The sequence below is a fragment of the Lagopus muta genome, chromosome 15, assembly GCF_023343835.1.
Source record: "Lagopus muta isolate bLagMut1 chromosome 15, bLagMut1 primary, whole genome shotgun sequence".
Taxonomy (NCBI): domain Eukaryota; kingdom Metazoa; phylum Chordata; class Aves; order Galliformes; family Phasianidae; genus Lagopus; species Lagopus muta.
In genome coordinates, this window is record NC_064447.1 from 2234975 (window position 1) to 2262740 (window position 27766).

Below are 27766 nucleotides of genomic sequence, written 5' to 3' on the forward strand. Positions count from 1 at the left end.
TGGGGCTGTGCTGTGTTAGTCTGGCTGCAGCAATGGAAATGCCACGGTGCACAAAGCCCCTCAGGGCCCCAACCTCCCAGCTCCTCAGAGTCCCTCTGCAGCATAAAGAAAAAGCCCCAAACAACTCCACACCTCAAGTGAAAACTACTGCCTGCTCAATATCTCCCCCACGCTCAACCTCTCTGCTCCCAACTAGCACAGATGTGAGATCAGGAAACTCACCTCACCCACCGCTGTGAGCTGCAGGAGGGATGCTGGGCTCCCCCTCAAATCTCCTCACCCATACCACTCCACTTCCAAACCCCATTGATTTTCTAATGATTCGCTTTGGCCACCTCTTACCTTGCCTGGAAGCCCTGGCTGTGCTGTCACGCAGCGAACCCTTGGCTGCCCCACAGATGAAGGGGAACTGCAGCCACGTGGCCGTGGATTTGAACTCTTTGAACAGGTTGGAGAAGGAGATGCGCACCACCTGGTTCTCCTGGGGACAGATGGGAGCACATCACTCACCCTGCGGGTTTGGGAGGGACCTCACAACCGCCCCAGCTTCCCTGCAGCCCCTGTTAGGGGCTGGATAGCAGCCCCAGCAGCCCCTAAAGGAGCACAGGGCTCTGTCACCTCCTTAAACCCCTTCTGCAGCTCCCAGCAGGACCCAGTCCCCCCAGGACACCCACCCCACACCCCCACACACCTCAGTAGCCACATCCAGGTGCACCACGAAGTACTTGCGGGGCAGGGGCCGGAACAGCAGGTAGAGATAACGGCCACACAGCCCCAGAGACTGAGAGCCAGTGCGGGGCAGCTGCAGGTAGTTGCTGGCAGGGATGGAGCCCCGGATGCGATACACCGTGCCCTTCAGCGTCTTGTCCTGCAGGAGCACAGCATGATGGGGTTCTGCTGCCCACCCTGGGTAAGGGCCATCCCTGGCACCTTCGTTACCATCACAGTCGTGACGTCTCCCTCCTTGTGGGAGCGCTTCCATTCCTCCACACGGAAATGCTTGAAGACGTTCAGGTAGGGGCTCTGCCACGCTGCAGGGAGGCGATGCGTGGAGGATGCAACGCACAGGACACCATCGTGACCTCCCCTCCTCTTCCCCGGCGTTGTGTCAACATCCCCACTGCCCCAGCATCCTCCCGGTGCTCCCCAGCCCCATCCCAACCCCTCCAGCCCCGTCCCAACACCCCCCAGCCCTGTCCCGGCGTGCCCGGTGCCCCCAAGCACTCCACCCCGGGTCTGTCCCAGCATATCCCATTCCCCCCGGTACCCCCAGCCCTGTTCCGGTGTCCCACAGCCCTCCAGGCTCGTCTCGATGTGTCCCAGTGCCCCCAGCCCCATCCCAGCGTGTCTCTGCGTCCCCATTCCACCCCAACCCTATCCCACTGTGTCCCCATTCCCATCCATCCTTATCCCACCGCATCCTGGTGTCCCCATTCCCCTCCCAATCCCTATCCCGCCGCGTATTTACGTCCCCACGGCCCTCCAGCCCTATCCCAGCGTTCCTATCCCTCCGTCCCATCGTCCCCATCCCCCGTCCCCAAGGTGTCTCAACGCCCCCCAGCCCCGTCCCTGCGCCGCTACCCGCCGCCATGGCTCAACCGTCCCGCGCGCCCGCCGCCAATCCGCGCCCGCACGCCGCGAAACCACGCCCCCCTTCGGGAGCACGTCACGTGGTGCCCGCCCCGCGGGGCCTCCGGGCCGATAGGGGGCGCCGCGCTCCCGCAGCTTTCGGCGCACCCACGTGTGACCGTGAGCCCGCGGTAACGGGGACGCAGCAAGGAGCGGGAGCCGGGAGTTAACGGTAACGGCTGTAATGGCATTGCGCCGAACCACGCGGCACCGCCCCGCTCAGAAGGACGGGTCGCCGAAGCCGAAGCGCTGCTGGGCGGCGTGGAGCTCCTGCAGCAGGGTCGAGTCGTCCAAGCCGAGCTGCGGGTGAGTTAGGGGATGACAAAACGAAGTGATTAAATGTCCTTTAGTCTGCCAAACCATCCCGAGTGGCAGAAGTGGGATGGGAGCTCCGCAAGACCCGCTAGGATTAGCATTAGAAAAAGATCGCCGAGGAATAATAGGTGATGGGAAGCTGAGGCTGTTCCGCCTGCAGCACAGAGCAGAGATGGACTGAGCTCGCGAGCAAATTGGAGCCAGAGGATCTTTTAGACCACGATCGGGCTGGTCCCTGGGTAGGGGACCCCGAGAGGAGAGAGGAAGATCGCTGGGGGAGGGATAGCCTTTCTTCACGGAACCCCAGCTGACTCCCTGTAGCAGCCAGGACCAGGAAGAAACAGGGGACAGATGGGGCACAATTAAAGTTCCATTCTCGTCATATGATTTAGAGAGCTGGAGGAAGATAGTTAAGGATTATCGTAGTGATCCAGTAGGAGTAGCTGGTCGCTTCAGGTACCTGGTCTTACAGCATAACCCAGGCTGGAGTGCTATCCAGCTGCTGTTAGGTTCCATGGCTGAGATGGAAAGGGACCTGGTTTTAAAGGTGGCACATGATGAAGCTGAGAATGTTATCTGGGGAAGGCATGAACACATTGAGGATCATTTTCCAAGGCAGGATGCTCACTGGGACCTGGAAACTACAGGGGGAAGGGATCGTCTGCTATCTTACCAGGAATGGGTGATCAAAGGAATGGAAAGAGCTATCTCCAAGACAATTAACTGGGCTGCATCATATGCAGGAAGGCAAAACCTGAAGGAAACTCCTTCAGAATTTCTGGATAGGTTAAGGGACACGAGAGGAAACAAACTTCCCCAGACCTGGCCTCAGAATCGTTACTGATAGGAAATTGAGCAGATCAGCACGCTATTGGGATGGGTTGGCAGTTACACACACCTGGTGGTGGCCGAGTGGGAAAGGTGAGCCAAATGATCCAGTTGCAAATCATAAAGCTTGGCCAGGAGGCCGGGATCCCATGGGCACAGGCACTGCCTATGGCACTTTTAAGAATTCAGACTAAACCCTGAACCGAGGAAGGATGGAGTCCATTTGAAAGCCTTTACGGCAGACCGTGCCCTGTGCAGAAGGGTACTTTGGAGCAAATCGGTGAGGAACTTTGAGCACATATGTAATTAGCTCACAGAAACAATTGAGAAGTGTTGAAAAGGCTGTGTTTGATACTAGAGCACGGTGCACCATGCGTTACGTGGAGATCATGTGTGTGTTAAATCCCTCTCAGATTCTCCACTGGAACTGCGGTGGGAAGGACCACAGCCAGGACCTGTAACTGCACCAAGCTGGAGGGCTGACACCACGGATCCACTCTACCTGACTAAAGAAGGCACCTAGAGCTGGTGACAGCAGAGAAGAAAGGACCTTTATGGCCAGCTCTTAAGAAGAATGTGTAAGCTGTGTGTGATAACCTGCTAGGAATTGCTGCGGCGTGGAAGAATAACAGCTACCTGAAGGTCACCCAGGCAATGGCCCAGAGTCTCAATCTGATGAACTGCTGGGTTTGTACAGCCATGCCCAGGAATGGGAAAATGGAGCTTCCCTTAATGAGAATTCCCATTCCTTATTCAAATTGGAGCTGGCCATATGACAATTTCTAGGTTGAGCCTCTTTCTAGGAATGACACAATATGCTGGAAGGTACCAGAAGGGAAATGTTTGCTGGGACAGTCCGAAACTAAACTCCCCAGTGGAGAAACACTGTGCTGGGGGATGACAACCCACCATTGCCTTCCCCACAGAGCCCAATCCCTGAGCACGTGTGTTATAAGAACAGCACCTTTCCCAGTTACGAGTTACAAGCACCACCCTGGGAAGCTTTAGTCCTGGAAAAAGGGCAAGGGGAAGTGAGTATGGGGGAATTTCACAATTTAAATGCCACCAAACGTCCAGGGGATGAGCGGTGCCCCCTCCCAGTGGTGACAGCATTAAACCACAGTTCCTGGTTCCATTCTGGATGTACCCCTGTGCTGGGGGCACTGACACCATACGTCTCCATACATAACTGTACCAAAGCCCTGATGGGAGTTCTGAGAACCCCAGGGAAATTAGTGAAGAGGGCATCAAACCCTGTGGTAGAAAAGCCTGTTGGGTTCAATAGCTTTGTTAGATGGTTCGTTCCATCTCTTGGGGTAAGTGAACTGGAGAAGGCGATCGTTAATATTTCAACCACCTTAGAAATAATAGAAAATGCAGCCGCTGATGCAATGAGGTCATCACAAATTGAGCTTTTGATGCTTAGTAAAGCAGTGCTGCAAAATAGAATGGCTCTGGACCTCCGAACGGCTAAAGAGGGAGGGGTTTGTGTGATAATTAATCAGAGCTGTTGTGCTTATGTAGACAGGACTCAGAAAGTCGAGACGGACCCACAAGCCATCTGAGAGCACTCTAGATTGCTTCATTAGGTCTTGATGCATGACACCTCGTTTGGGTTTACAGAGTTATGGGAACGGCTCCCCAGTTGGTTACATAATTTTGAGTGGCCAAAGCAACTCTTTGTGGCCTGTATTATTATAACAATCGTGCTCATTTAAACGTGCATTGTGATGAGATGCATGTTATGGATATGCAATACTTCTGGGGATGAGGAATGGAAAAAGCACAAGCTAAGGCAGAAAGTAGAAAGTTATTTCAAAACTTCCCTTTTCTCGAATGGAGTAATCTAGCAAAACAGAATTTGCTAGGTTCAAGAAAAGGGGGTTATAGAGATTGATTCTGCAAATCACAGGGAAATTGCATCTCAGCACAAGTGCTGAGATCCACCCCAGAACGCCCACAAGGAATGAGAATGGCTCCCTCCATGCTCTGCCCTTAGCAGAACCAGCTTAGAGCGACCAAAAGAAATAGCCCACGCTCTCATCACACATGGAAGGATGAGAGTTTGGTGCCCACACTCACCTTGGTGGCGTATTTGTAGCACTGCTCTGCCTCCAGCTGCCGCCCTCCCTGCAACACAGCAGAGAGGGGAAGGGGCAAGGAATGGGCTCAGGGAGGTCCCAGCAAACACTGATGGCGCTGCTTGTGCCACCTGAGCACTGCAGTGATTGCTCTCCCAACCATTTGTAGCCCTGGGATGGACACAGTGTTCTTCAGGCTCCCTTGAGGAGCTGGCTGGGCACTCACCTGCAAGCAGACAAGGGCCAGGTAAGCCCACACTTCAGCATTGCTGTTATTTAGGGCATTGGCTTCAGAGAGAGCATCCTCTGCTTCCACCATCTCTTCCAGCTTGAGGGGGAAAGAAGGGAGGTGTGAGAAAAGACAAACAGCAGACAGAAACGGCTTCACAACTGAGCAGGCACCTGTTCTAACAGCCAAAAAAACACTATAGATGAAGCATTCAGCATGACTGCTGGCACTGAGCTGCCCTGACAGGGAGGCAGGGGCAGGAGGAAACCAACAGACTGGGTACTGACGCCTTTGTCTGCAGAAACCAAGCAGTCCAGCCCCATCATGAGCTCTCAGGACCTGCTGGCATGCATGCATCATTCAAAACATGACTCTGGTCCTGATGCCTCTTCCCACAGAGGCTCCCTGGAGGCAGGAGGGGCTGCAGCCAGCTCCCAGGACACCACTCAGCTCCCTTGTTTTTGGGGTCTGCATCTTCGTGGGAGGCTTACATTTGTCCATAGGGGAAACAGAGGAGCTTGAGTTCCTCTGTTTGGTTCTTTCAGCCAAATCCCTTTGGAGGGAGCATGCAAAGTGTACCCTTGGGAGACACTGCGCTGCTGGTGGCTGTGTCTGGGTGTCCTTGGCAACCCTTCAGAGGTGCTGGATTCCTCTGGGCAGGGAAAGCACCGAGATTCCTCACTGCTGACAGCCTGCCCAATCCTTTGTGGTGATGTGCATCAAGTTAAGAAATATCCAAGTTGGAAGGGACCCGCAAAGATCATCAAGTCCAACTCCTGGCTCCACACAGGACCACCCAAAAAAATCAAACCCTATGCAGGTCATGTGCAGGCAGGCACTCGGGGCAGAGCCCAGGCCCAGATGATGTGCGTGCCATGACATCTTGGGGCTGAGGGCCCTGGCAGTGGGACAAGGAGGGGAGGGACGCTGCCCCTGGTGCAGTGCTGAGGCTGACTGTTCTATTTTCCACCTGCCATACAAGCAGCCCAGGGTGCCACCCTGTGACCATGACAGTGCACAGCACATGACAGCTTCCAAGAGCATCGGTTCCACAGACTTAAGCATCGAATAAAAGCAAGCTTTGCACACAGAACCAGACACAGCACAGATGATGTGAACTTGGGATCTCACACCTAACAGCACTTACCCTATAGCAGGCAATCCCCACTCCCAGCCAGGTGAGACAGGATGCAGAGCTCTTGCAGGCTTGCAGGTAGATCTGTTTCGCCTTGCCATACTGCCAGGAGAGAGATGATCACACTGTTCTCTGCATCCCCTCCATACAGCCTCTCACCTCAGGAATTTGCCCAACACCCCATCCCTGCTGGGGCTCAGACACCTCACTGCTGGGAGGCTGAGAGCTTTCCCACTGCCCCCAAAGCTCCGTGCTGCCAGGAACGAGTGCAGTCGTGTGAAAAACACCCTCATCAATACAATTTGAGTCTCAGCAGCACCCTGAGAGTCAAATCTGGCACAAAGGAGTAGGGCTGCTCCATGCTCCAAGGACTTCAGTACTCAGTAACATTTTGCTGCACTGTTGCATCTCAGCTATAGCTGGAGGTAACGGTGTTCTGGACCTGGGATCTGGCATCTACTGGTACTCGCTTTGTGGAAAATGCCCTACTTCCACTCCTGCATGACTCCTCACCTCTTTGTCTTCCAGGTAGATGGAGCCCAGGTGCAGGTAGACAAAATGCATGTCTGCAGCATCCTCCACAAAATTGACCGTTCGCTCATAGCACTCCTTTGCCTCCTGCAAGTCTCTCCTCAGGTAGCTCAGGTGTCCCTTCTGAGCCCAGACATCGGGATTCTGTGCACACAAAGCCAAGAGTGAGACATGGCTTGGAGACAGGCAGGAGAGAGACCTGGAGGAGGCCCCCTGTCATCAGCAGAAGGGGGGAACTGACAGGTATTTGATGAGAGCAGGACAGGCTCTACGTATGGAATAAAAATCAAGCCAGCAGGCTGTCTGCATAACACCAGCAATGGAAGCACCCTCCAGCCTTCCCTGCAGGATATCCTGGCCCATGCAAGGCTCCCAGGTACCATGCAAGCAGCATTTGGAGATGGCAGCTTTAAAGCCTGTGCACCTTCCATTCAACCCGACTCTAAAGCTGCCTTCTCTCTCTGCTGAATAGCGACCTTGTTCCCCACGAAACAGGGGCTGACTCACAATGTAGGGAAAAAGGATCAGCATATACACGTTCAAAGGGAAAAGAAAAGCAGACAATGCAGAAAAGGAGTCCTCACTCAGAAATGCTGCCTGTCTGTGCGTGGAAGATGACAGACAGCAAATAATACGCTGGGTAATGAGGAGGGCAGTGCTGCAGCCACAGCCTGGGGAGGTTCATCAGCTGTGATTGTCCTCCCCCAGAGAAACTGCTGCAGATTAATATTGGAATCGCTCGAGTGGAAATGAAACATGGACTCTGGGTTCACACACACACAAACAACACAGGTGGAGTCTGCCGTAGCGTTCAGCCTGTCTGCTGCTTTGGGACAGCATCCTGCACCTGCAAACACCAGGAGGATTACCAGGAAGTCAATCCTGATGGCTTCACAGAGACATTCTTCACATTTGGAGAACTCTTCCTTCAGCAAGCATGTCCGGGCCAATGCCAGGTAGTAAGCACTGGAAGGGCCTCCCTGCTGGCTCAGCAGCTCGTGGGCAAGGGCCATGCGAACCAACTGCAAAGGAATGGCACACCAGCATGGCTGGGGGAGCAGGCAAAGCACAGGCATCCCCAGGAGGACGCTGCTCCTGCCCTGAGTGCTCTTCAAGGAGGACTGTCTTGCTCTTGTTTGACTTCCACAAACAGGAGACGAGACTTCTTTTTTCTTCCTCCGCTTTGAAAATGTACTTCCCATTACTTTTAGGTCTGTTTTGCTTTAAGCTGCTCTTTCTGCCACGTAAAATGAAAGCAGACAGCTTAATATGGCAGTCAGAGAAGTGTTGTAGAGATGGCTGTGTGGAACAGGGACATCCCACAAGTGACACAAAAATTGCTCTGACATAAGCAGATGTCTGAAAAAAAGAAATACTGCTGTATTGGAAGCATCACTTCCAATGATGAGTAATGCTTCTCATCTCTGGATGTACAGAGGGCACCCCTGCACTGTCTGGCTTGGCTGCTCCCTCCACATCCATGCAGTCCTAGAGCCCTGTCTGCCTGAGGTATCTTCATCCTCAAGCAGCACTTTGGTCTGAACACTGCCTGGCCATGGGTTTGCATTTCTGGGCAGTGCTTTTGCTGCTGGAGTAGCCTCAGAGTGTTCTTTAAGCCCAAGAGGGGCCTTTGCTGGAGCTTGCCAATTTGGCAATATCCCAGGGAAGGAAACTGCAAATCCCTTCCCTCCCTTCACTCCATGTTGAGCTGACCTGGATGGCATTGAATTTCATCAGGAATTCCACTGCCTTCATGAAGATTGTGCAGGGAGGTTCCCCGTGTCCTGAAACAGGGGATGGATCTGTAGGAAAACGCATCTCCATCAGTCCCAAACTGAAACAAGAGCAGGGCTGAGCCCTTAGCAGGGACAGAGGACTCCCAGTGACACGGTGTAAAACCCAGAAGATGGCAGGGGAGGCTCAAACAGCTATGAACTCAGCATTTTCTCCTGAAGGGCCTCTGTTTTTATGGATGTGAGAACAGAACAGCCCAGTGCAGCCATAAGGCCCCAGCCCTGCCATTTCTTTGCCACCCACAGGAGTGCAGTTGCTGCAGATTTCCCAGCTAAGGGGAAAGAACAAGATGTCTCACCTTGGCATCAGGACTGATGGAGCCCACTGCTCCAAGTTATTTCCCTCCCTGCTGCTTGCATAAAGCCACCTCCCAGCCCTGGGCTCTCCATCCCACAACCAGTTTACCACTCCCTGACCTTCTGAGGCTGTCTCTGATGCTGAAGCCTCTTCCTCAGGTGCCATAGAAGCAAAGGCAGGCTCCTCTCCCATCTCTGGCAGCTCGTTGGCTGAGCCATCTGGAACCCCCTCTGCAATGAGACCCCCAGCAGCCATCAGGTGCAAGCAAAAGAGTTTCCCCTAAACTGGCCATTTTGGAGCAGAACTCCAGAGAAATGGGAGAAAACACACAAGAACCATCAGATTTCCATAAATAGGATGAAAATAGCTTGCAAGAGGCAATACCTGGCTCTGGAGTCTTGAGTACAAGATTATCATATGAAGCTAGGAACAGATAAAAATGAGGCAATATCCCTTCCTCTGGCATATAACACTGGAGGCCGGCCTGCCTGCCTGCGGCGCTTTGCTTGGAGTGGTGATGCTGTCAAAAATAATCAATCTTTTCCACAGCCTTGCCAAATATTTAGGACTTGGGACAGAAAGCCCTGGCTTGGGTTGAAGCTGGATTCACAGAGGCCCCAGAGGAGGCCTTCAGCTCAGAACTGCCTCTGAGCAGCTGCTCTGTTCCTTTTGAATTGGTCAGACTGCGCATTCCAAGCTGTACTGGAAAGTCACAGCAACAGCTTTCATGAAGGCTAAACCTGGACAAACATAAATTACACCAGTCACAGTAGCAGCCCTACCCTTCCAAACCTTGGAAGGTGCATTTGCTCTCCCCAGTCGCTCTGGTGGCTGCCCACACATCTATTTATCACCACTGGGCTGGGCCAGAAAAATAAATGCAAAGACTGGTCCTTCTCTTAGGCTCTGGATCAGATCAGCTGTATACCTGTATTTCAGCCTCAGCATTTAAAGCAGTGTACTTGCCACTGTTGTCTCTGGCATAGTTCATAGTGTGTTGAAGCTCACGGCCCACTGCTGTGTCCTTCACCCGTCCTATTTCTCCTCTTCGGTCTCACTGTTCTGCCCTGAGCCCCCTCACTGTGCTATAAGGGCACCTCCTGGTTTTGCTAGGAATTACCTGGCAAGAGCTGTTCTGGGCTTTGACTGGAAGACCTCACAGATGTGGCACTGATTTGCTTTCTCCCTTCCCCAGAGATGCTTCTTTCCCTGGCCTGCTGTGCTTGGAGTTTCTTCTTGGCTTCACGGAAGGCCATTTCTGCCTGAATATAATTATTCTGCAGCTCACAGAACAAACCTATCAAATACAGAAATAGCAGCATGAGCAGAAATCCAGCCCTCAGTAAAATCTTTCCCTTAGTGCTCAGATTACAGCAGTGGGGAGGAGCAGCAGGAGAAAAAGCAAGGCTCGGCTGTACAGGAATGCCTTCAGCACACAAGCTGGCTTGCTTTTGTACCTGAAAGCGTCCACGCTACAACATTGGATGGCTCCAAGCAGCAAGCATCCTCAAAGAAAATCTCTGCCTCTTCATAGTGCTGCAGCATGACTGCCACGATCCCACAGAGCAGCAGGCTGGGGATAGGAGCAGCTCCCCGTCAGCAGCATGCAGGACACCCATCACCTTCCCACCCTCTGGGAGCACACAGCACCTTCTCACATGATGTGGGTTCAGAGAAAGAGCCTCCCGGAAGCACTCCTGGGCTTTGAGGGTGTCCTCTAGCAGGAGGCAGAATGCCCCGTAGTCCAGCCAGTACTGGATGTTGTGCTGGTCCTGAGCTATCCTCTGGATACAAGAGATCAACATTGCAGGGCTCTTGCCATCACCCTCAGCACACACAGTGCACTGAGAAGACAGCTCTGCTACAATCATAGCTTTCCTCGGCTCAGTTTAGCAACTGTTAAGCCCTCGTCTATCACATTCTAGGGTTTCCCTTAATTGGGATCACACTGAGCTTCCTCTAAGCCTCCTTCACCTATCAGTATCCTCCAACTTAAGCTGGCCTTCTCTTAGCCACCTGATTGAGAACCCAGTGCCCCCAGTGCTGACCCGGCGTGCCTTTTGGACTGGCTCATCCCATTTCCCTTGGCCTTGAAACTGAAGACTCCAGCGACCTGGCCGGCTGCTGCCTCACATCCTCCAGAGAGCAGCATCTCCCTAGAAAATCCCTCACACATTCAGAGTGAGTATCCTGCTCGTGTTCACCTCCGCCCCGATGGTGGGCTGCCTGCCAGCCCAGATACACGGGATGGGGACAGGGAGGGACAGGGGCTCCTTTACCTGCTGGTGGTAGAGCGATGCCAGCTTGTAGTCCTTGTTGTCTTCAGCTTCACGAGCAAAGAGCCAGAGCTGCTCATCAGTCAAGTGGATTCGAGGGGCAGGAGAAGAAGCTTCTTCATACAGTAGCTGGTAAGAAGCGAGAGAGTTAGCCCTAGCCAGGGTAAGAAGGAGGGTGTGAAGGCTTTGTGTGATCTCATGACAGTAGCAGTCCCCAGCCCAACACTACATGGAGCACACCTCAGCACAGCTGGGGCTGGGTGAGTCGGAAAGCTGGTCCAGCCTCTAGCTGCTGGGGGCACAGCCTCGCAGTCCTGTGAAGCCATACCATCCCCAGGCACTTCTACCACAAATGGAAGGGGTTAATACCCATCATCTGCAGTTGTGGCAAATAAAAGTATCGCTCAGATCAAGAACACCTTCTGCTTCCGTTGAGGTGTCACGAGTGACCTCAACTCAAACTGGAAGGCTCTGCCTTGGGTGTGGGGGGCAGCAGATGGCAGAGACCCAGCCACCCTCGCCATGAGCCAGCTACAGCAGCTGGATTTCACAGCAATGGGATATGGCTGCACCAGATCCTGCCTCTGCACGTGGCTCAGGGCCCATATGTGATCACTGCAGCAAATGGAAGCACAAGCCTGCAGGTGTCTTGAAGGCAAAAGCACCTTCACCAGAAATGGTGTCTAGCTCTGGATTCACAGTGAAGCTGTCTCCCAAATTACCCATCCCAGCCAGTGTTTCTCCCTACCTGGTTCAGGGCAATGTGCATCTGATCCACAAGGTACACATACAGCTCACTGAGAAATGCTTGGAACTGCTCCTGGGTCTCAAATGCTGTGGTCTTCAGGTATTTTTCCCTCACAATCTTCACTACAGCATACTGTGGAGACATGTAACACTTGAACACAGCAGGTCCCCTGAACGCTCCACACTCAATAACAATACAGAGCAATAACATGGATTGTCATAGAGAACATCCTGAGTTGGAAGGGACCCGCAAAGATCATGGAGTCTAACTCCACTGTCTGAAGCTCCATCTTAGTTCTAAGGAAGAAATCCAGCCCAGCACTTAATAAAGGTACAAAGCAAAACAAAACAAGCAGGGATGAATTCCTTTCCCACCTCTCTGCCCTTGCCTTCCTGACACACAGGTGGCCCTTTGAGGGACATGTGAAGAGGCCCCTTCTCCCTTGGGAAGGCTGAGAGTGTGCAAAGCAGTCAGTTTTGTCTTCATCGGGATACAATATGGGGTAAATGGGTGGGATCAGCTTTGCAGCTTTCCCCTGATGACAGGAAAAGTTGGTGCATGACCAAAGCAGCCTGCTCTGTCAGGAAAAAACTGGCCTTCCCCACATCTCTGCAACAGCCTTGGGTGACAGGAAGGGATTCTGTAGCAACACATCATGCTAAGTTATCACTGTGGAGCAGCAGTTCCTCACTGAGAAACTGCCAGGACAAAACGAGCAGGGAAGTAAAACAGCACAATGGATCCCTGCCTTTAGCTGTTCCTTAAAAGCAAAATATTTCCCAGAGCTGTTGAGCTCAAAATTGAGCTGACGCCTCTGTTCCTCCAGGGTTTGATGGTCTGTTGCTCCTTGGTCTGGCGGCTGCTTTCCAAACAGCTCGTGATATTCACTTAGGATGGCAACAGCAATGCTTGCGATGTGCTTGTGATAATCTTCCACAGCCTAGGAAATAGGGAACATCAAGAAGTAAATAAGTAATCAGATTTCAAAAGTCACTTATGCCATCAACCTTGAAATGTGTTTTATTTGCCAGAGCCCACGCCTCCCATTAACTCCACCTGACTCAAGTTGCAATTAGTCTGTCACACAGCCTTCCCTGTCCATGCCTCAAGGCTGCAAAAATATCTGCATGTAAATACAGAAGTGTTCCTTCATAATTAGATATTGTTCCTGCTACATTTTTCAATCAGAATACACTGTCTCAGTCCTCCTTGTCTCTTCTGTAGCAACATAACTGGCTGCAAATAAACTGTATCTCGTTTGCTGAGAGCCCTTTAAAGCCACAGGCCAGTCCTCCTTCCTCCTCTCCCCCAGAAGGAGCAGTAATATCCATAATCTCAGTGGTAGAAGCTTCCATGCATGGCAATAATCAAAACACATCACTTTGTGCACTCCAAACAGTCCAGCAAAAATCAATTCTGCAGCAGTGCTGGGGTCAGCTACTGAAGCATTGCTTCGTCCCCCACTGTTGCTCTGAATTTCCCCTCAGCCAGGGGCCATCTGAGGACGTCCTCCTTCACTGACCATCCTGTACCTACAGAAACCAGCCAGTGTTCTCTGATCATTTTCTGGGCTCAGGAAATTGAACGTGCAAAAGTCCTAAAAAAAAATAATTCTGGGGGACCTGAGCGTGATTGGGGCTGATTCTGTTCCTATCTGTCTGGGCCTGAAGAAATGCACAGAATAGTCTGAGGCAAGAAACTGCTGGGACTGCCCAGAGACAAACAGCTCTGGTACCTCTCCTCTCTCCTCAGCACTTTCAAACACCCCCACACTGCTGCTTTCTTCTCTGCTGTTTCTAGATCTCTCTCCTTTTAAGGGCTGCAAATCAAGTAACAGCCCAGAAATGATTTCCCAAGGCATAATACTACAAAGGTAACACATCCTGAAGTTTTCTGCATGCTTCCTCTGCAAATCTCATCTGTGCGTTGCTGCAGGGCTCAGACTGAAGATGAAAATCTCTAAAGTGAGAGGGATGAGGACAGAATGAGGTGGCAGGGTGTTGATGAGGCCATAGGCTCCTGCACATACCTTCTTGGCTCCTTCAGTCCGGGGAGGCAGCGGAGGGCGAGGGGGAATCATCTCCTTGACCCTGTCAATGTGAAGACAGAAGGGATCAGCCTGACACCTGTCAGCAGTGCTTGGTGGTTATCAAGCACAGCCAACCTGCAGTGTGAGGGCTGCAGGCTGTCACGTCCCAGAGACACCTGACAGGGAGCAAGGTGCAAGAACCTGAAGGTCAGGCCAAGGTTGAAGTGCAAAGACCAGAGCAGCCATATTCAATGCTTGCAGCTCATCCTACTGCCTCGAGAGAACTAGCTACTACTTCACTCCCTGCTGATGATTACAACACTCCACAGGGATTAGATGGGATTTATTCAGTTATTTTCATCAGGCTTGATGGACCCGTCAAACAAAAACTACTGTGAAACTTCAGCCCAGTGGGTAGGGTTAATATTTGCTATTGCTGGCAATCATAACCACTCTCCTACAGAAGATGATCTTCTCATCAGGTTGTTATTCTTTTAACTCATAACCTCCTGGGTCTGCCAGAACACCTGCAGGAAAGGTAGCAAAGCTCTGGAGGTAGGAAAGCTCTGAAGAATGTTATCATGGTAAACCTGGGCCATCCCACCCATCAGGTCCTGGCATCACCCCTTGGCCATGCACTGGCACTGTATCACTCCTGTCTGTACCACCACTAGGGTTACGACGACCTCCCAAAAACTGGCCAAAGGTCCTTAGGACTACTATTAAGACTGTACTGAAACCCTATGAGTCAAAACAGTGTAAATTCAGTGGGATTTTATCAAGGTTTCCTGTTTGCTGGCACTAGAGCACCTTCAGTCCTTAGAACCCAATCCTGCCCACCAAAAAAGGTGTCACATCCTGGTGTTGGCTCCTACACGATCAGCAAAGCAAGCTGCTTCCCCCACACCAAAGCTAAATCCTGTAACTCTTCCGCCAGCTTACACAGCTTGCAGGCAGCTGACTTCCCCAGGTTCAGGTCTGTGACCACTTCTCTGTATGCTCCTCTGAGTATCCGAAAGTTTCAGTGATGAGAGACTCAGCCCTCACCTCGCCCACATGAACAGCGATCCACAGCCTCTGCTTCTGTCCCCACGGACCTGTCATCCCCCATCAGCTGCTTTTGCCCGTGAGCCTCAACAGGAGGCCTTGCAGCACAGCTCCGAAATAACCTTCAGAAAGCTGCTGCTCCTGCTGGTCCCTCATCCCACGCAGGACGTATCCCCACAGGACACGAATACAGTCATCTAACTCTGCACGAGGCTGCTGTAGGCACTAGGGGAGATGCCAGCTCTGTGGAAAGCTCTGTGACCATAAGCAGCAACATGTCCTTTTCCTTCTTCTGCACACCCTGCCGTGCTTTCTGATCCTCTTGTTCTGCAGTGCCTCCCTGCAGAGATCTGGCACCACTCCTTGGGAAGCCACTGAGCCTGAACAATGCCGTGCCCACACTCACAGTCCCACTGCAGAAGGGCTCCCATCACCGCCCTGTTACCTCTGCTAGTGGCACAAATGAGAACCAAACTGCTTCACTTCGAGATGAGAAAAAGAAAACCGAGCACAACAGCAACTCGAGCAAAGTAAGCGAGCAGAAGCGGAGGCTGACAGGAAACTTTGGATGCAGTCCAAGAAAAGGGAGTTGTGGTTTGCTAACGAGCTGCTTATTCAAACCACCTTCCAAGAAATAAGGGGAAAAATAAAACAACAACAGAAAAGCATAACTGCTGAGTACATGTGCCAGGCCACGTGTCTGCGCCATCAGCTGAAACCCCCCGAGAAAGAACCCTCTCTGCCACTCAGATCTGATTTTCCAGGCTTCCCATCCACAGCTGCACAAGGCAGGAGAGCAAAGAGGAATTACACTGAATTTCTGCAAGCTGCAGTAGAGTAGGAAGCAAATAAAAAAGCTCACGGGAAAGTCTGCTGTAAGGGAGGCTCATTTTCCCCAAACCTGTTTTCTTGGAAAACAGCAGGCAGAACAAAAGACAGTACACATACTTCCTGTTGAAAGAATGGCTGCTGCTGTGTGGTTTCTGCTCATATTTCTGGCTGAAAGAGATATACTGCCTGTGCACGATATGGTTTATTCATTTGCTGTATTTTCTCTTTTCTATCCAATAAATTATACATGCTAGGTCTTCCCTAGGTAGCACCACAGCAGGACTACTGCTCTATGGGCAGGAAGCAACCGCCTTAAATTAAACACACGGTGAAAGCCTCAAAGCTTCAGAGATGAGAGCACAGCTCTACAGCAGAAGGGTATGAAAACCAGAGCCCAGGAAATGATAGAAAGTTGTGAGAATTTCAGACAAACAACAGGATGCTATTCTGAAGCTAGAGCAGTGCTACCTTGTGCAGTCCACTGGTGGCTAGCCCTGACCAAGCAGCTGAACATCACGTGCAAGAGGCAAGCACAGGGGGATTAATGGGAAACAAAGCCTGGACAGGAACACAGATACTGTTGTGCAGAGATGCCAGCTCAGATGAATGCAACTGTTTTCCAAACCCAGGCAATGCCACTGCTGAAGCAGCATGGTGGCCCTGTCCTGATTTCAGTTGGCATTGGATGAAGCCTTCAGCTGCTGCTTGCAGAGTACTTGAAAGGGCAGGCACCCTGTACAGCATGGTTTGTGTCCTGCAGAACTGAGCTATCAGCTCCAGAGTTATAGCATGTCTTTACACCTTTACACACCTTTTGGTGAGCTCCTCTTGCAGTCGTTTGGGTACCAAAGCCTTGTCCAGCTTTATCTCCATCACCAGGAATGTTCCTGCTTCAACATATTGCTGTGAAGATAAACATTGCTCTCAGTGTTGTGCTATCTCAAGACATTACTGACAAGATGAAAAACTGAACATTTAGCTACAGATCTTCAGCAAATCCTCTTTAAACTGCAGAGATCCTGCTTGCTTTAGAACTTGCACTCAGAAATGATTTACGGTTGAAAAATTCACCTTGAGAAGTCAGTCTAGGAAGAAAAAAAATGAGAGCAGCCAGCCGATCAGTTTGCTTGGAAAATGAATATGCATTCTACATATTTTGAGAAAGAAGTCACAAAAAGGAAGAAACTCTTCTAAATAATGCCTAATTATTTATGGAAGCCTTCTAGCCCAATGCTAGACTTTCCTCCAGCTGGACATCACTGGAAGAACTCCAGGACAGCATCTGCGTAAAACATCCCTTGCCTCCAGCTCACTCTTAAATAATTGAATTACGTGAAAGGTGTGAGACAGTGATGCAGTGATGGTCTAGCAGTCTTTTCTTCTCTTTGGACACACAAAATTACCTTTCCATCAAGGCTGAGAGATGTGACACTTGCAGCTTTTTCAGCAACATCCGACGACTGGATTTTTGGTGCATTGGATGTCTATTGAAAAGCAAGAAAAGACATCTCAATTTCAGATCCTAACCTCATGCCCTCATAAATTTAGGATGTGATCACGTTGTACATTTGTTCAGATAGCATTTACTAAAATTTCAAGGTGATGAGCATCCCTCAGCTGGCTAAGGCAGTGCAGCATCCATCCCCGATTCTGATTAGCTCTGATATAGAGAAGGACCGAGCGTGTTGCAATATGTGTCTCTAGACCTCACCCTTCTGTTGAATTCCTGTTCTCTGGTCATCTTCTCCTTATCTTCCCTCTGGGCCTTACTGGGAACAGCTCTGGAAAGAGATGAACTGGTTCCTGGGGTCTCTGATCCTTCTTTAATCAGACTGATCTGTGGACGGAGATCCCGCAGAACGCTCTGCTGTCTTTTAGTCTGAAGGGGGTGGAGAGTGGAAAGAAAAGAGGTGAGAGAATCAAAGGCCAAGGCATTCCTTTGCCTTAACCTTTCACATCACAGAACACAGAGTCTAAACACATTAAGAAACTCTGCAACCTCATCCTCTCCCCACAGGCAGTTTGTTTCCTGTGCTCAAAGGCCAGCCGATACCACACAGCTGCACAACCTCAGGTCTGACTGCTAAGAAAGGAGCTGCTTGAGAAAGCCTCACTGGAATCTCCTTGCTCGAAGGCTGCAGTTTCACTGGGGCACTGTCCCTGGGTTCCTGTATGAGTTCAATCCTCGGTCTGTCTCACAGGCATGGACTTGCCTGGTGATACAAACTGCTAGAAGCAGTGGCTACCCACCCCAGGTCTGCCCTGCATTGTGTTTTGGGTACCCACCCCAGCCCGCCCTGGGGTGACTCAGCTTCCAGCCTGCTTTCCCAAGCAGAGCAATTTCCCTGACAAACCTGCAACTTGCTGGGACCAGGTTTTTCACTCTGCCTGTTTACACACTGTGTGAGCACCCAGGCAGGGCTCCCTCCCAGCTGTCAGCGTTACAGGAGTTGGGCCAGCAAGAGCTGAGCCGTGTGGCAGGTTCTGCTTTTCCCCCCAGCAGCTGGCACCCAGCAGCAGCAGGGAGGCATGGAGATGGGCTGTAGTTCCCCCAGCTCCCATGGCATGGGCAGCAGCACTAAGGGAATGTGGGCAGTGCATCTGCCCTCCTGAAACAAGCTCAGGTCTGTTTCAGGAGTACTGTGGGAAAACGGAGATGTAACTGTCACTTTTAGTAACAAGGGGGGGGAGGGAAAGCTAAAGACAAATAAACCTCCACGAGCTACAGCTGAAAGAGCTCCAGTGACAGCTTTTCTGGTTGTTGCCTGGGGTAACGCTATCCTTTTAGAGCCACTGTTTGCTCTTCCCAGCAAAGCAGTTCATTTGTCCGTGTTCCTGAGTGGGGAGTGAGATCAGCTCTCCTTACTCAGCTGCTGACAGAGAAGGGAGTGCGCTGAGATCCAGAGCCTCCCCCAGCCTCTAAACCTGCTCACCCACACCAACAATCCCCGCCTGCCTTTGAGGAGGCTGCACCTAGCAGTTTGTGTCGTTGCTCTCCAGCTCCAGAAGAGCAGTGAGCTCTCAGGGCTGGCCTCTGAGCACCTTTGTGCCCACCCTTCCTGCTCCCAAACACCACGCTGCTCACCCTGCCTGCACCCATCCCGCACAAGCAGCTGCAGAGGTGGCACGGAGCCTGGCTGTTTCACCAGCTCTCACCTTCTCAAGCACCTCACTGTCCTGGTAGGCAGAGACACGAAAAGCTCCTCGGATCCGCTTCACGCCAGGGCACAGCAAAGGCATCATGTTGACATATGCCACACCGTGGAAGAAAATCTGCCTGTCCTCATCTCCCTGGAAACACAGATCAAGGCATTGAGATACCGAACAGGCTGTGATTCTCTTAAGGGAACAAGGTCACCGATCCCATTAAGAAAAGGCCATGCAGCAAAGCAAAGCACCTGACAAGCCAGGGGCTCTGTCACTGGCACACAGCCAGGACAGCCCAGACAAAAAAACGCTGGAGTCATTCGATACGTAGAATATCAATTTTCTCCCAACCCCAGCAGGGCAGCTGTTCTCTCCAATGCCCACAACTTTGCCACTCCTCAGCTCAGCCTTGTCCTGATACAGCTGCCAAATTGCCAACCACCTGGTTAGGAATCCAAATGATCCTACCAGAGCTGTGAGCATCTCAGGTTTGATACAAGTCGGGTAGCTACAGAGGCCTGGGTGCCTAGGCCAGCAGCAGACAGTCAGGGTGAAGTGAAGTACCTCTGTCATAGCTGCAAAATGCTGGCACCGGTGGGCGAGGAATGAGATTTACACCAACTTACACGACTTTGCCCTGGAACATATTAGGGACTCTCACAGAATCAGCAGTCAGGAGCAGAACCATTAGCAAAGGAGCTCTTCCTCTGTTCCGTCACTTCAGCTGAGGTGCAAAAGCAGAGCTTATTTGCACCCACAGAAAGCAGGCATGAATTTCTTCAAGATGCTCGAAAAAAGCCCAAACCAAAACAACACTGGCTGAAGATAAGCTTAATGAATTACTCCACTTCTCAAGAAGTGCCCCCTCCCTGACCCTTTTCCACCAAGCTACACGCCTCTAAGCTTTCAGGAAAAAAATCTCACCCTCCTTTGTTTATTTAGCAGCTCTATAAGGCTGATTAAACCCTTCACAAAGCCTCCAGCCCTCTGACTTGCTTTGGCCGGTTCAAGGCTGGTTCTGGTGTAACAAAGGCGTGGAAGAAAAAAGTGCCCAATGACACAACGCTGCTCCACAAGCCATAGCAACGTGTCCCTTCCCACTTCTACCTTGTCAGCTTTGCTGGTTTTCCCTTTGCTGGACGAGGTCACTGGCATCCTGCAGACCTCCACAGGCCAGTACTGGCACTCTGCGATGCGCTTCTTCAGGCTGAATGCAAAGGAAGGCACTGAGAATTTGCAGAACCCAAGCTCTCCCCATCCAGCCACGCTGCCCTCCCTTGTGTCCCAGCAGTCCCAAAGCCCCCCACCTGGCTCTACGCTGCCCCACTCCCATGACAGAGCAACCAGCATTGCACCATTGAAAGACATGTACTTTAGGAAGCCCTGGGACGTGTTCCTTTCCATCCACTGCTGTATGCATTTATGGCACTACCAGCTATAAAGTGATTGTGAGAGCAACACACACACAGTTTCTCTCTCTTGGTGACATCAGAATTGAAGCCAAAAAAAAAAAAAAAAGGAAAAAAAGAAACATGATTAATGTTAGTATAAATCCAAAGCGGATCCCAGCTGAGGAGTACGTATGTATGTGGTGAGAAGGGAAACAAAACCCCAACAGACAGAAAGGAATATTTCCACATGAGAAATTCCTTGGCTGTGAAATGCATAGCCATGGAGAAGCTGAGGCCAAGAGCGTTGCAAGGGTCAAAGAGAAGTGGGATGCCTATCCTGATCTTGAGCATACCTACAGCCATTAAGAGTTCTGTTTATCCAATAAAAAAGCAAGTGAAGAGTGCCCACGTAGAGTGAAAGGATTTTAATATATTGGGAATTCAACAAAACTCAATTAGCAGCTAAGAGGAAAGCTGTGTGGGTTCACCACGACTGCCCCCCTTCCTTCAAACCTTCAGGTGACAGTGATGAAGAGGTCATGGGAGGGAACACAGCCGTCATTAAGTGTTTGCACTGCAGAAGGAACAGTAACCAGCTCCAACTGCTGGCAGCAAAAGAGAGCATTTACAGCCTGAAGACAGCAACTACAGCCAATTCATCTTCTCCCACCGTTGCAGAGCTAAGTTGCTGCCAGCAATTAAAGGCAGTTAAAGTGCTCTCTTGCTACCACGAGCACCTCCAGCCAGCAGACAGCACAGGAGATGTATGGCCACATAAGAGGTCTAAGAATGTTTGCGCATTGCTTCTCACTGCCCAAGACAGGTCAGCTAAGTGCATTCTTGAGCAGTTCCCCTCATCACTCAGTGCTGGGAGCTTCCTGTGCCCCTTACACGAGTACTGCAGCAGGATCCAGGTAACAGCGTCTTTCTGTGTCCCATACGATTCTCTTCGTGCTTTCTGCCTGGATCCTAAACTTCCTGTCCTGGGAGATGTAGTATATGGTCAGGAGTAGTATATATTGCCAGGAGAGCGAACTCCACAGCCTGCACCATCCCCAAATCACCTCCCTGAAATGCTCCCTGGGATAGAACATGACTCAGAGAGGTGTCCCACTCACCCAACATGGGATCCCCTAGCAGAGTAAGTTAGCAGCCACAGCACTGGGAGCTTGGCTCACAAAGAGGGAATACAAAGCCTCAGCCCAGCAGCTCGGGAGTGAGGACCAGATTTGCCACATGCACCCCTGGGAGCTCTACTGCAGTGTGTTTGCATGCCTGTGGTAAGCCAGCATGCCTGCTGGCTTGCAGAAACACCTCCATGCCCAGACACTGCACAAAGAGCTTGACCATCCACCTTCCCCCTCCTCCTCCTGTGATCTAAAAGTCTTCGTCAGTGCCTTCAGGGAGGCCTGACGGTTCTCTTCCAGCCAGAACACTGCCAGCCCTTCCTCACCTTTGTCTTGTTGAGCTCTCCATCCTCATCCTCATAGGGACCACCAAGAATGAAGGAGTTGGGTATGTTCAGAGCACCAGGGGCCAGGATATTAGTAAGAGACCATTTTTTGGGTCGGGGTAATGGTTCTTTTTCACCACCAAGCTTCAGGATGCCATTCATGAAGAGCAAGGGGACTTCTTTCTACAGAGACACGAGAATGAAAAGACTTCTGCTTCCAACACGAGCAAAAGCAAGTGCCAGCTGCTCCAAGCTGTGCTTAACAAAGCAAGGAAGCAGTGCAGGGGCCTGGCTTGAGGAACAAACTCCACCACATGCATACAAAGAAGGGAGAAAAAAAATCATGGCGTGGAAAAACACTGCCAGTTTCATCCCCAGTCTTACCACACAGTCTTTTATCTGCGTTACAGAAACACCAGGGCTGTACCCCCATGGGCCGCTCACCTGTTCCATGGTGGGGGACAACAACTTGCTCTGCAGCAGCTGACACCCACCTCGCTGTGCCAGGACCCAACCTCACCTTCCCAACTGCTGGTACTTGCAAGCAAGCCATGTAGTTGTGCGATGGTCCAGTGGGAACAAATGCTTCAGGGACAGAATAAGCTGCCTCCAGCGTGACACTCAGGAAGTTACCATCTGACAGCTGACTTGCAGAAAGCAGGGGCTTTTTGGTGCACACAGACACTTCAAGAGCACACTGCAGGAAAAAATGATTTAAAAAACAGCTAATAATTAGACAGGTATAATTCTCTGCTCTTCAGGGAGAAGCAAACAGAAACCCGAAGCTAGAATGTATAATGTTATCTCATTCCTCACTTCAGGTGCTAAAGGAAACAGACTGGCACAAGAAAGGAATTGCATGGTCAATCTTTCCTATGTCCGAATTGTGATATTTGTGTGTTCACATCAGAGCCTACAGGAGGCACAGCACATGTATAGTCAGGACCTCTGACAGAGAAAGGAAGAACACCAGGGATAGAAAACAATGCTCATGATCCAGAGCGTGTGAAAGCTGTGGCTGTACTTCAGCTCTGCCCTATCTCCATGCACTGTGTGCAGTCATTAGCTACCTGCCCGACCCCAGATGGGTGCTGCACGATGAAAAGCCAGCTGTTCAGCATTTGTCATCATCTTTCCTCCCTAATGGGTGGCCCTTTCCATGCCTTGCTTATTATATCATTTAAATACAGGAGTGCAGATGCAGTACCAATCCACCTTCTTCACTCATGGCGATAAGTAGATGGAGACTCGGGAGCAAAGTCAGACATTTTTCCACTCTCTTACTTCACTCCCTGTTTTTATTCACTGGGTACTTTTCAATCTGCTGAATGAATGAGGGCCTTGCAGGAAAGGCAGTTGGAGGTTGTGCAATAATAGACTGTGAGACATTTTATTCATAGAAAGGAAGACTAATGAAGTTGGGCAGGTAATCCTGCCTTTGCCTTTTTCTGATTTTTCGCTATGATTTCTATCTTGAATATTTTTTTCCAAGGCAATTTGGTAGCTGCACACATTAGCATTTCCTAGCACGACCTCACCTATCATAAGCACCTTGGGACAGACGTCAATGGGAGTACGAAAAGCCTCCAAGCTTTTAATATATAGGGCTGTAATATATCTGTGACGAGCTAGGTGGCTGAGTAATGCTCGTCTGCCCCATTAAAAAGCAGCAGAGAGCCGAATGAGCAAAGGAACAGTTCCAAATTCCACATACCTTGGCCTCCGGGTGAAGGCTTTCTGATGGAGAGGTAGACACTGCATACAAAGGAGCCAAGACCGTAAATGAACACTGTCCTGAGAAGAACCAGCAAGGAGGAAAGCATACAGTGAGACCCTCTGCAGAAAACCACAGCCTTAAAGTTGTGCTGCTACAGCTCCTACAGCTGAGCTGCTGCTGCCATCCCCTCTCCCCTTCAGCCCCAGCTTTCTAAAGACTAAGAAGTCAATTTTTGTCAGGAGGAGGTTATTTATGATGCGGAGTCCATGAGCAAAGATCAGTAGTGGCAGGGAGCAGGAAGCATTTACAGAAGCTGTGGAAGTCCATGTTGTACCTTGTAGCAGAGGTAGAAGGTCCAGCACAGCTTGGCCGAGTGGCACGGTCTTCTCCTCCTTCTGCTTCTTCTCCTTCTGCAACACTTCTATCACTGTCACTACAGAGAAAAATAGACAGGAGCTGGCAGTGTCTCTCAAACAGTTTCAGAGAAGTTTGGAGCAGTAAGTTCTGGCAGGGGCTGGAAAGGGCCTGTGTCAGCTCCAGCACGTGCTCCTGTATCACCTCACATGGCTGACAAGAACAGTGAAGCCAAAGGGCCAAGCCAACATGAAAGGGGATTCTTCCAGCTGGCACAGAGGAGAACAGAAGGGCTGAGATTCCCCCACTGCTGCTGCTTAAGTGCTATTCTTGAACAAGTGACTCCTGAAGCAAGAAGGCAGAGCGCAGCAGCGGACAGCATCACCTCCACCCCTCCAAGGAGTGAGAATCTGCGTCATCAGGTACTTACAAAGTACAGGTTTTTGTGCGATGCTGACCCAAGAGTTGGGCCCATCAGTGCTGTACTCAAAGCTGGCCGTGAAGTTATAGTTTGCCACCCCATTTGGTGAGACATCAGTCTTGGAGGAGTCCCCCAGGATCACTCCGTTGTACTCCACACGAACCAGCGTGATCGACGTGTCACCTCTGATACTTCTCTATGAAACACAGACAGAGAGCAGATAAAGCAGTTGGTCTGCAACAGAACAAAGTCACCTCTGGGAGGGAGCTTCAGTTCCCCAGCCCGTACAGAGCACATTGGTGAGACTCTGGTTGTTCCACTGCAAGAATGGGGAAGAAGCACAGATCACAGCTGTGTTGAGACCTGTCTTTAGGAAGGACATTTCCCGCTCCACCACGCTCGGGGATTAAGAAGGGGATGAAAGTCATAGCTAAAGCATATCCAAAAATATCCCATTGATACAGAACTTCCAGGAAGGCTGGGATTTTTGTTGTGTCCTAAGGTTGTCTCTGAGCTGACATGGCTGTGTAGTCAAGCCTAGAAACCAAGCCAGGGCTCCAGCAAGCTCTCTGGGGAGCTCTGGAACATGCTGCTAGGCCAGTCATACACAGAGATGAAGAGGTCAAAGTTTGAGCACGTCTCCACAGAAGGTCACAAACGCAGGTGAACAGGCATGGTGACAGCACAGCACCTCCCAGCCACACACCCAGACAGCCCTGTGCAGCAGGCACTTCCACTGCAGGGCAAGGAAGAGGCGAGAGCAGCTCCAGGAGGAACTCCCTGCAGGAGAAACACAGTTCCTCTTCCATCCAGAGTGGCCACCCTCCCTGCAGGCAGGGACCACTGTACCCAAACTGAGTGTCTCTTTCATCCTCAGCAGCAAGGATGCCTAACCTGCAGGGCCAGGCCCTGAGCTGCTGCTCTCCATGTCACTGGGTTAATTAGTTCCATGTTGGCTTTTGTACAAAATGAGAATTCATTCACTTGGTTTTAATCTTCTGTCCTGCTGACTGCCTCCTCCAGCATGCATTATGCGAAAGGCTAAACAGAAGAATCCAATTAACCTTTCCCATTAATTATCTTATTCTCCTCTCATTCTTCCCTACAACTCTAATTAAACAGATTCCATGTTTAACACAGTTGGACCTTTTCCATATTATTGCTGTTATTGCATGTTTGTAAGCCTCTCCCCTTTAGCCATAGCCTCTACTAGGACAAAGCAATATCCCAGACACAATCAGACCACTGGTCTATTATTTTCAGCACGGTTTCCTTCCTTTTTACCTTCTAATTCTCACCTAAAGTGCTGTTTGTACACCTAACAGTGCAAGAGGGACTCAAATACTGCAACACTAATATATATATATATGTATTATTTTTTTAGATGCTTTTGATTTGCTTTTTCTATCTGCTGCAAGAGCTGAGGTAGGGATTTCCATTTCTCTTCTTGCAGCTGTAGCAGAGCAGCAAGCATTTCCTCCCAAATTCCAGTTCCTCTAGAAGACTTTAAGAACAGCTGGGTTATCACACAGCACATGGAAATCACAGTAGTTATGTATTAGTCTGAATTAGGTCAGTCTTGAACTGTAAGTGCACTGGAGTCACCACTTTTTGAAATCTTAAAGCCACTCTATTTATTTCAATTCAATTTAGCATTGTGGTATCTGGGCTGAAAATCTGGCTTTATACCCCGGGACAGGTCTATTTAGGCTTATTTGTCTCATCAAATAGTTTTCACTGTGCTTTCCTTAAAAAAAAGCAGCAGCCATTTACAGACAGCAAGGCAGAGAATGCACAGAGACACATTTCAAACCAACAAAGCACCAGAGCATCTCTGGACTGCTGCTGAGGAGGTGTGTTCCCGAATCTAAGAGAAGCACAAGCCTTAGAATCATAGAATCATTTGGGTTGGAGAAGACCTCTCAGATCCCCAGGTCCAACCCCAACCCACCCCCCTGTACCCACTGACCAAACCCCTCAGTGCCACATCCCCATGTTTTCTGAACCCCTCCAGGGATGGTGACACCCACACCTCCCTAGGCAGCATTGCCACTGCATCACTGCTGTCTGTGAATGTTTTTTTCCTAATATCCAATCTGAACTTCCCCTGGTGTAACTTAAAGCCATTACTTCTCATTTTTCAGTCTGCATGAGCAAGCCCTCAGTGTGGGGCAGAAGCCAGAGGCCGACAGCCCTCCTTCAGCCCTGCCACCTCACATCCGCTCTAGAGTGGGCTCACAGCACAGAAAGTCATACAGTTAATCATAGAATGGCTTGGGTTGGAAGGGACCTCAAGGATAATCAAGCTCCAAGCCCCTGCCACATGCAGGGCCACCAACCTCCATGTTTAATGCTAAATCAGGCTGCCCAGGGCCCCATCCAACCTGGCCTTGAACACCTCCACAGATGGACGGGGCATCACAGCCTCTCTGGGCAGCTGTTCCAGCACCTCACCACTCTCTCTGTAAAGAACTTCCCCTGACATCCAACCTCAATCTCCCCTCCCTCAACTTCAAACCATTTCCCCTTGTCCTGCTGTTATCCACCCTTTTCAGGAGTTGACTCCCCTCCTGTCTGTAGGCTCCCTTTAGGTACTGCAGGCTGCAATGAGGTCACCCCCAGCCTTCTTTGCTCCAGGCTGAACAAGCCCAGCTCCCTCAGCCTGTCTTTGTAGTGGAGGTGCTGCAGCCCCTCATCATCTCTGTGGCTCCCCTGCACCCTCTCCAACAGCTCCCTGTCTTGCTTGGCCTGGGGGCTCCAGCCCTGGACGCAGTGCTGCAGATGGGGCCTCACAAGAGCAGAGCAGAGAGGGACGGTCACGTCCCTGTCCCTGCTGGCCACCCCTCTGCTGATGGAGCCCAGGATCCCATTTGTTTCCCAGCTGTCATCACACACTGCTGCCTCACGTTCAGCTTTTCATCCACCAGGACCTTCCCTGCTCAGCTCTCATCGATTAAACCAGCTGAGATATTCCAGAAGAGCTTTACCAGGTCCTGAGCCTTCACCACAGTGATCTGGACCACGTTTCTCAGTGACGGCAGCAACTCGGGAGCAGACGCAGATGTCTCAGGAGGGCAGGACTCCTCGGTGGCAGATGGCCCCACTGGGACCTCCATGGCTCTGCAGGAAGAAGAATGAGAGAAACGTGGAAATGCTTTCTCCTTCAGCTGTGACAGGAGGGTCTGCCCACCGTTCTGAGGCGGAGGAAGACAAGGCGCCCTGCCGACCGCCATCCCTCAGCTCAACCCCAGACCTGCAGCCCACAGGAGGGCCAAAGGCAGCAGAGCCCTTCCCGAGATCTCAGTGCGGGCTTCCTGCAGCTCCCAGCGCCCCAGCACCCTTACCGCAGAGTCCGAGGAGCCGGGAGGAGACCTGGGCGTGTGGAGCGGCCAAAGAACCAACGTGAGCCCCGGGAGCCGGGCTCGGCGGCGGCGGGACGCGAACCCGGGTCCTCACCTGCCTCAGGGGCGTGCGGCGCCGCGTCTGGCTTCCCGTAACCACGGCAACCCAGCT

The 27766-nt window shown here is 51.1% G+C and overlaps 2 protein-coding genes across 3 annotated transcripts in view; both read right to left on the bottom strand.

The window, feature by feature from the left end:
• WDR90 (WD repeat domain 90) overlaps window positions 1-1694 on the bottom strand; it is a 29624-nt gene extending 27930 nt beyond the window's left edge. The window contains exons 1-4 of the mRNA XM_048962011.1: window positions 1582-1694; window positions 940-1031; window positions 692-868; window positions 343-481 (exon numbers count right to left, since the gene is read on the bottom strand). Coding sequence (XP_048817968.1) covers window positions 343-481; window positions 692-868; window positions 940-1031; window positions 1582-1591 — 418 coding nt within the window. The 5' untranslated portion in view covers window positions 1592-1694. The remainder of the gene's footprint in view (window positions 1-342; window positions 482-691; window positions 869-939; window positions 1032-1581) is intronic.
• A 25-nt stretch (window positions 1695-1719) lies between these two features.
• CFAP70 (cilia and flagella associated protein 70) lies at window positions 1720-27728 on the bottom strand. Of its 2 annotated transcripts, XM_048962018.1 has the most exons (28): window positions 27598-27728; window positions 27241-27373; window positions 24263-24449; window positions 23813-23911; window positions 23476-23555; window positions 22282-22458; window positions 21762-21944; window positions 21200-21291; window positions 20025-20124; window positions 18927-19061; window positions 17482-17649; window positions 17174-17254; window positions 16582-16673; window positions 13893-13953; window positions 12612-12803; window positions 11864-11995; window positions 11119-11244; window positions 10490-10623; window positions 10297-10412; window positions 9960-10136; window positions 8959-9069; window positions 8462-8550; window positions 7618-7770; window positions 6731-6892; window positions 6230-6319; window positions 5080-5181; window positions 4855-4902; window positions 1720-1929 (listed from the first exon to the last, which is right to left on the bottom strand). In XM_048962018.1, the coding sequence occupies exons 2-28, from the start codon at window positions 27367-27369 to the stop codon at window positions 1849-1851; spliced, it is 3297 nt and encodes a 1098-aa protein (XP_048817975.1). In that variant the 5' UTR covers window positions 27370-27373; window positions 27598-27728; the 3' UTR covers window positions 1720-1848. The 2 variants fall into 2 exon arrangements, 1 of the variants encoding a protein (XP_048817975.1); XR_007380068.1 differs by having other exon boundaries at window positions 1863-1929; window positions 4855-5181.
• Window positions 27729-27766: the final 38 nt, after the last annotated feature.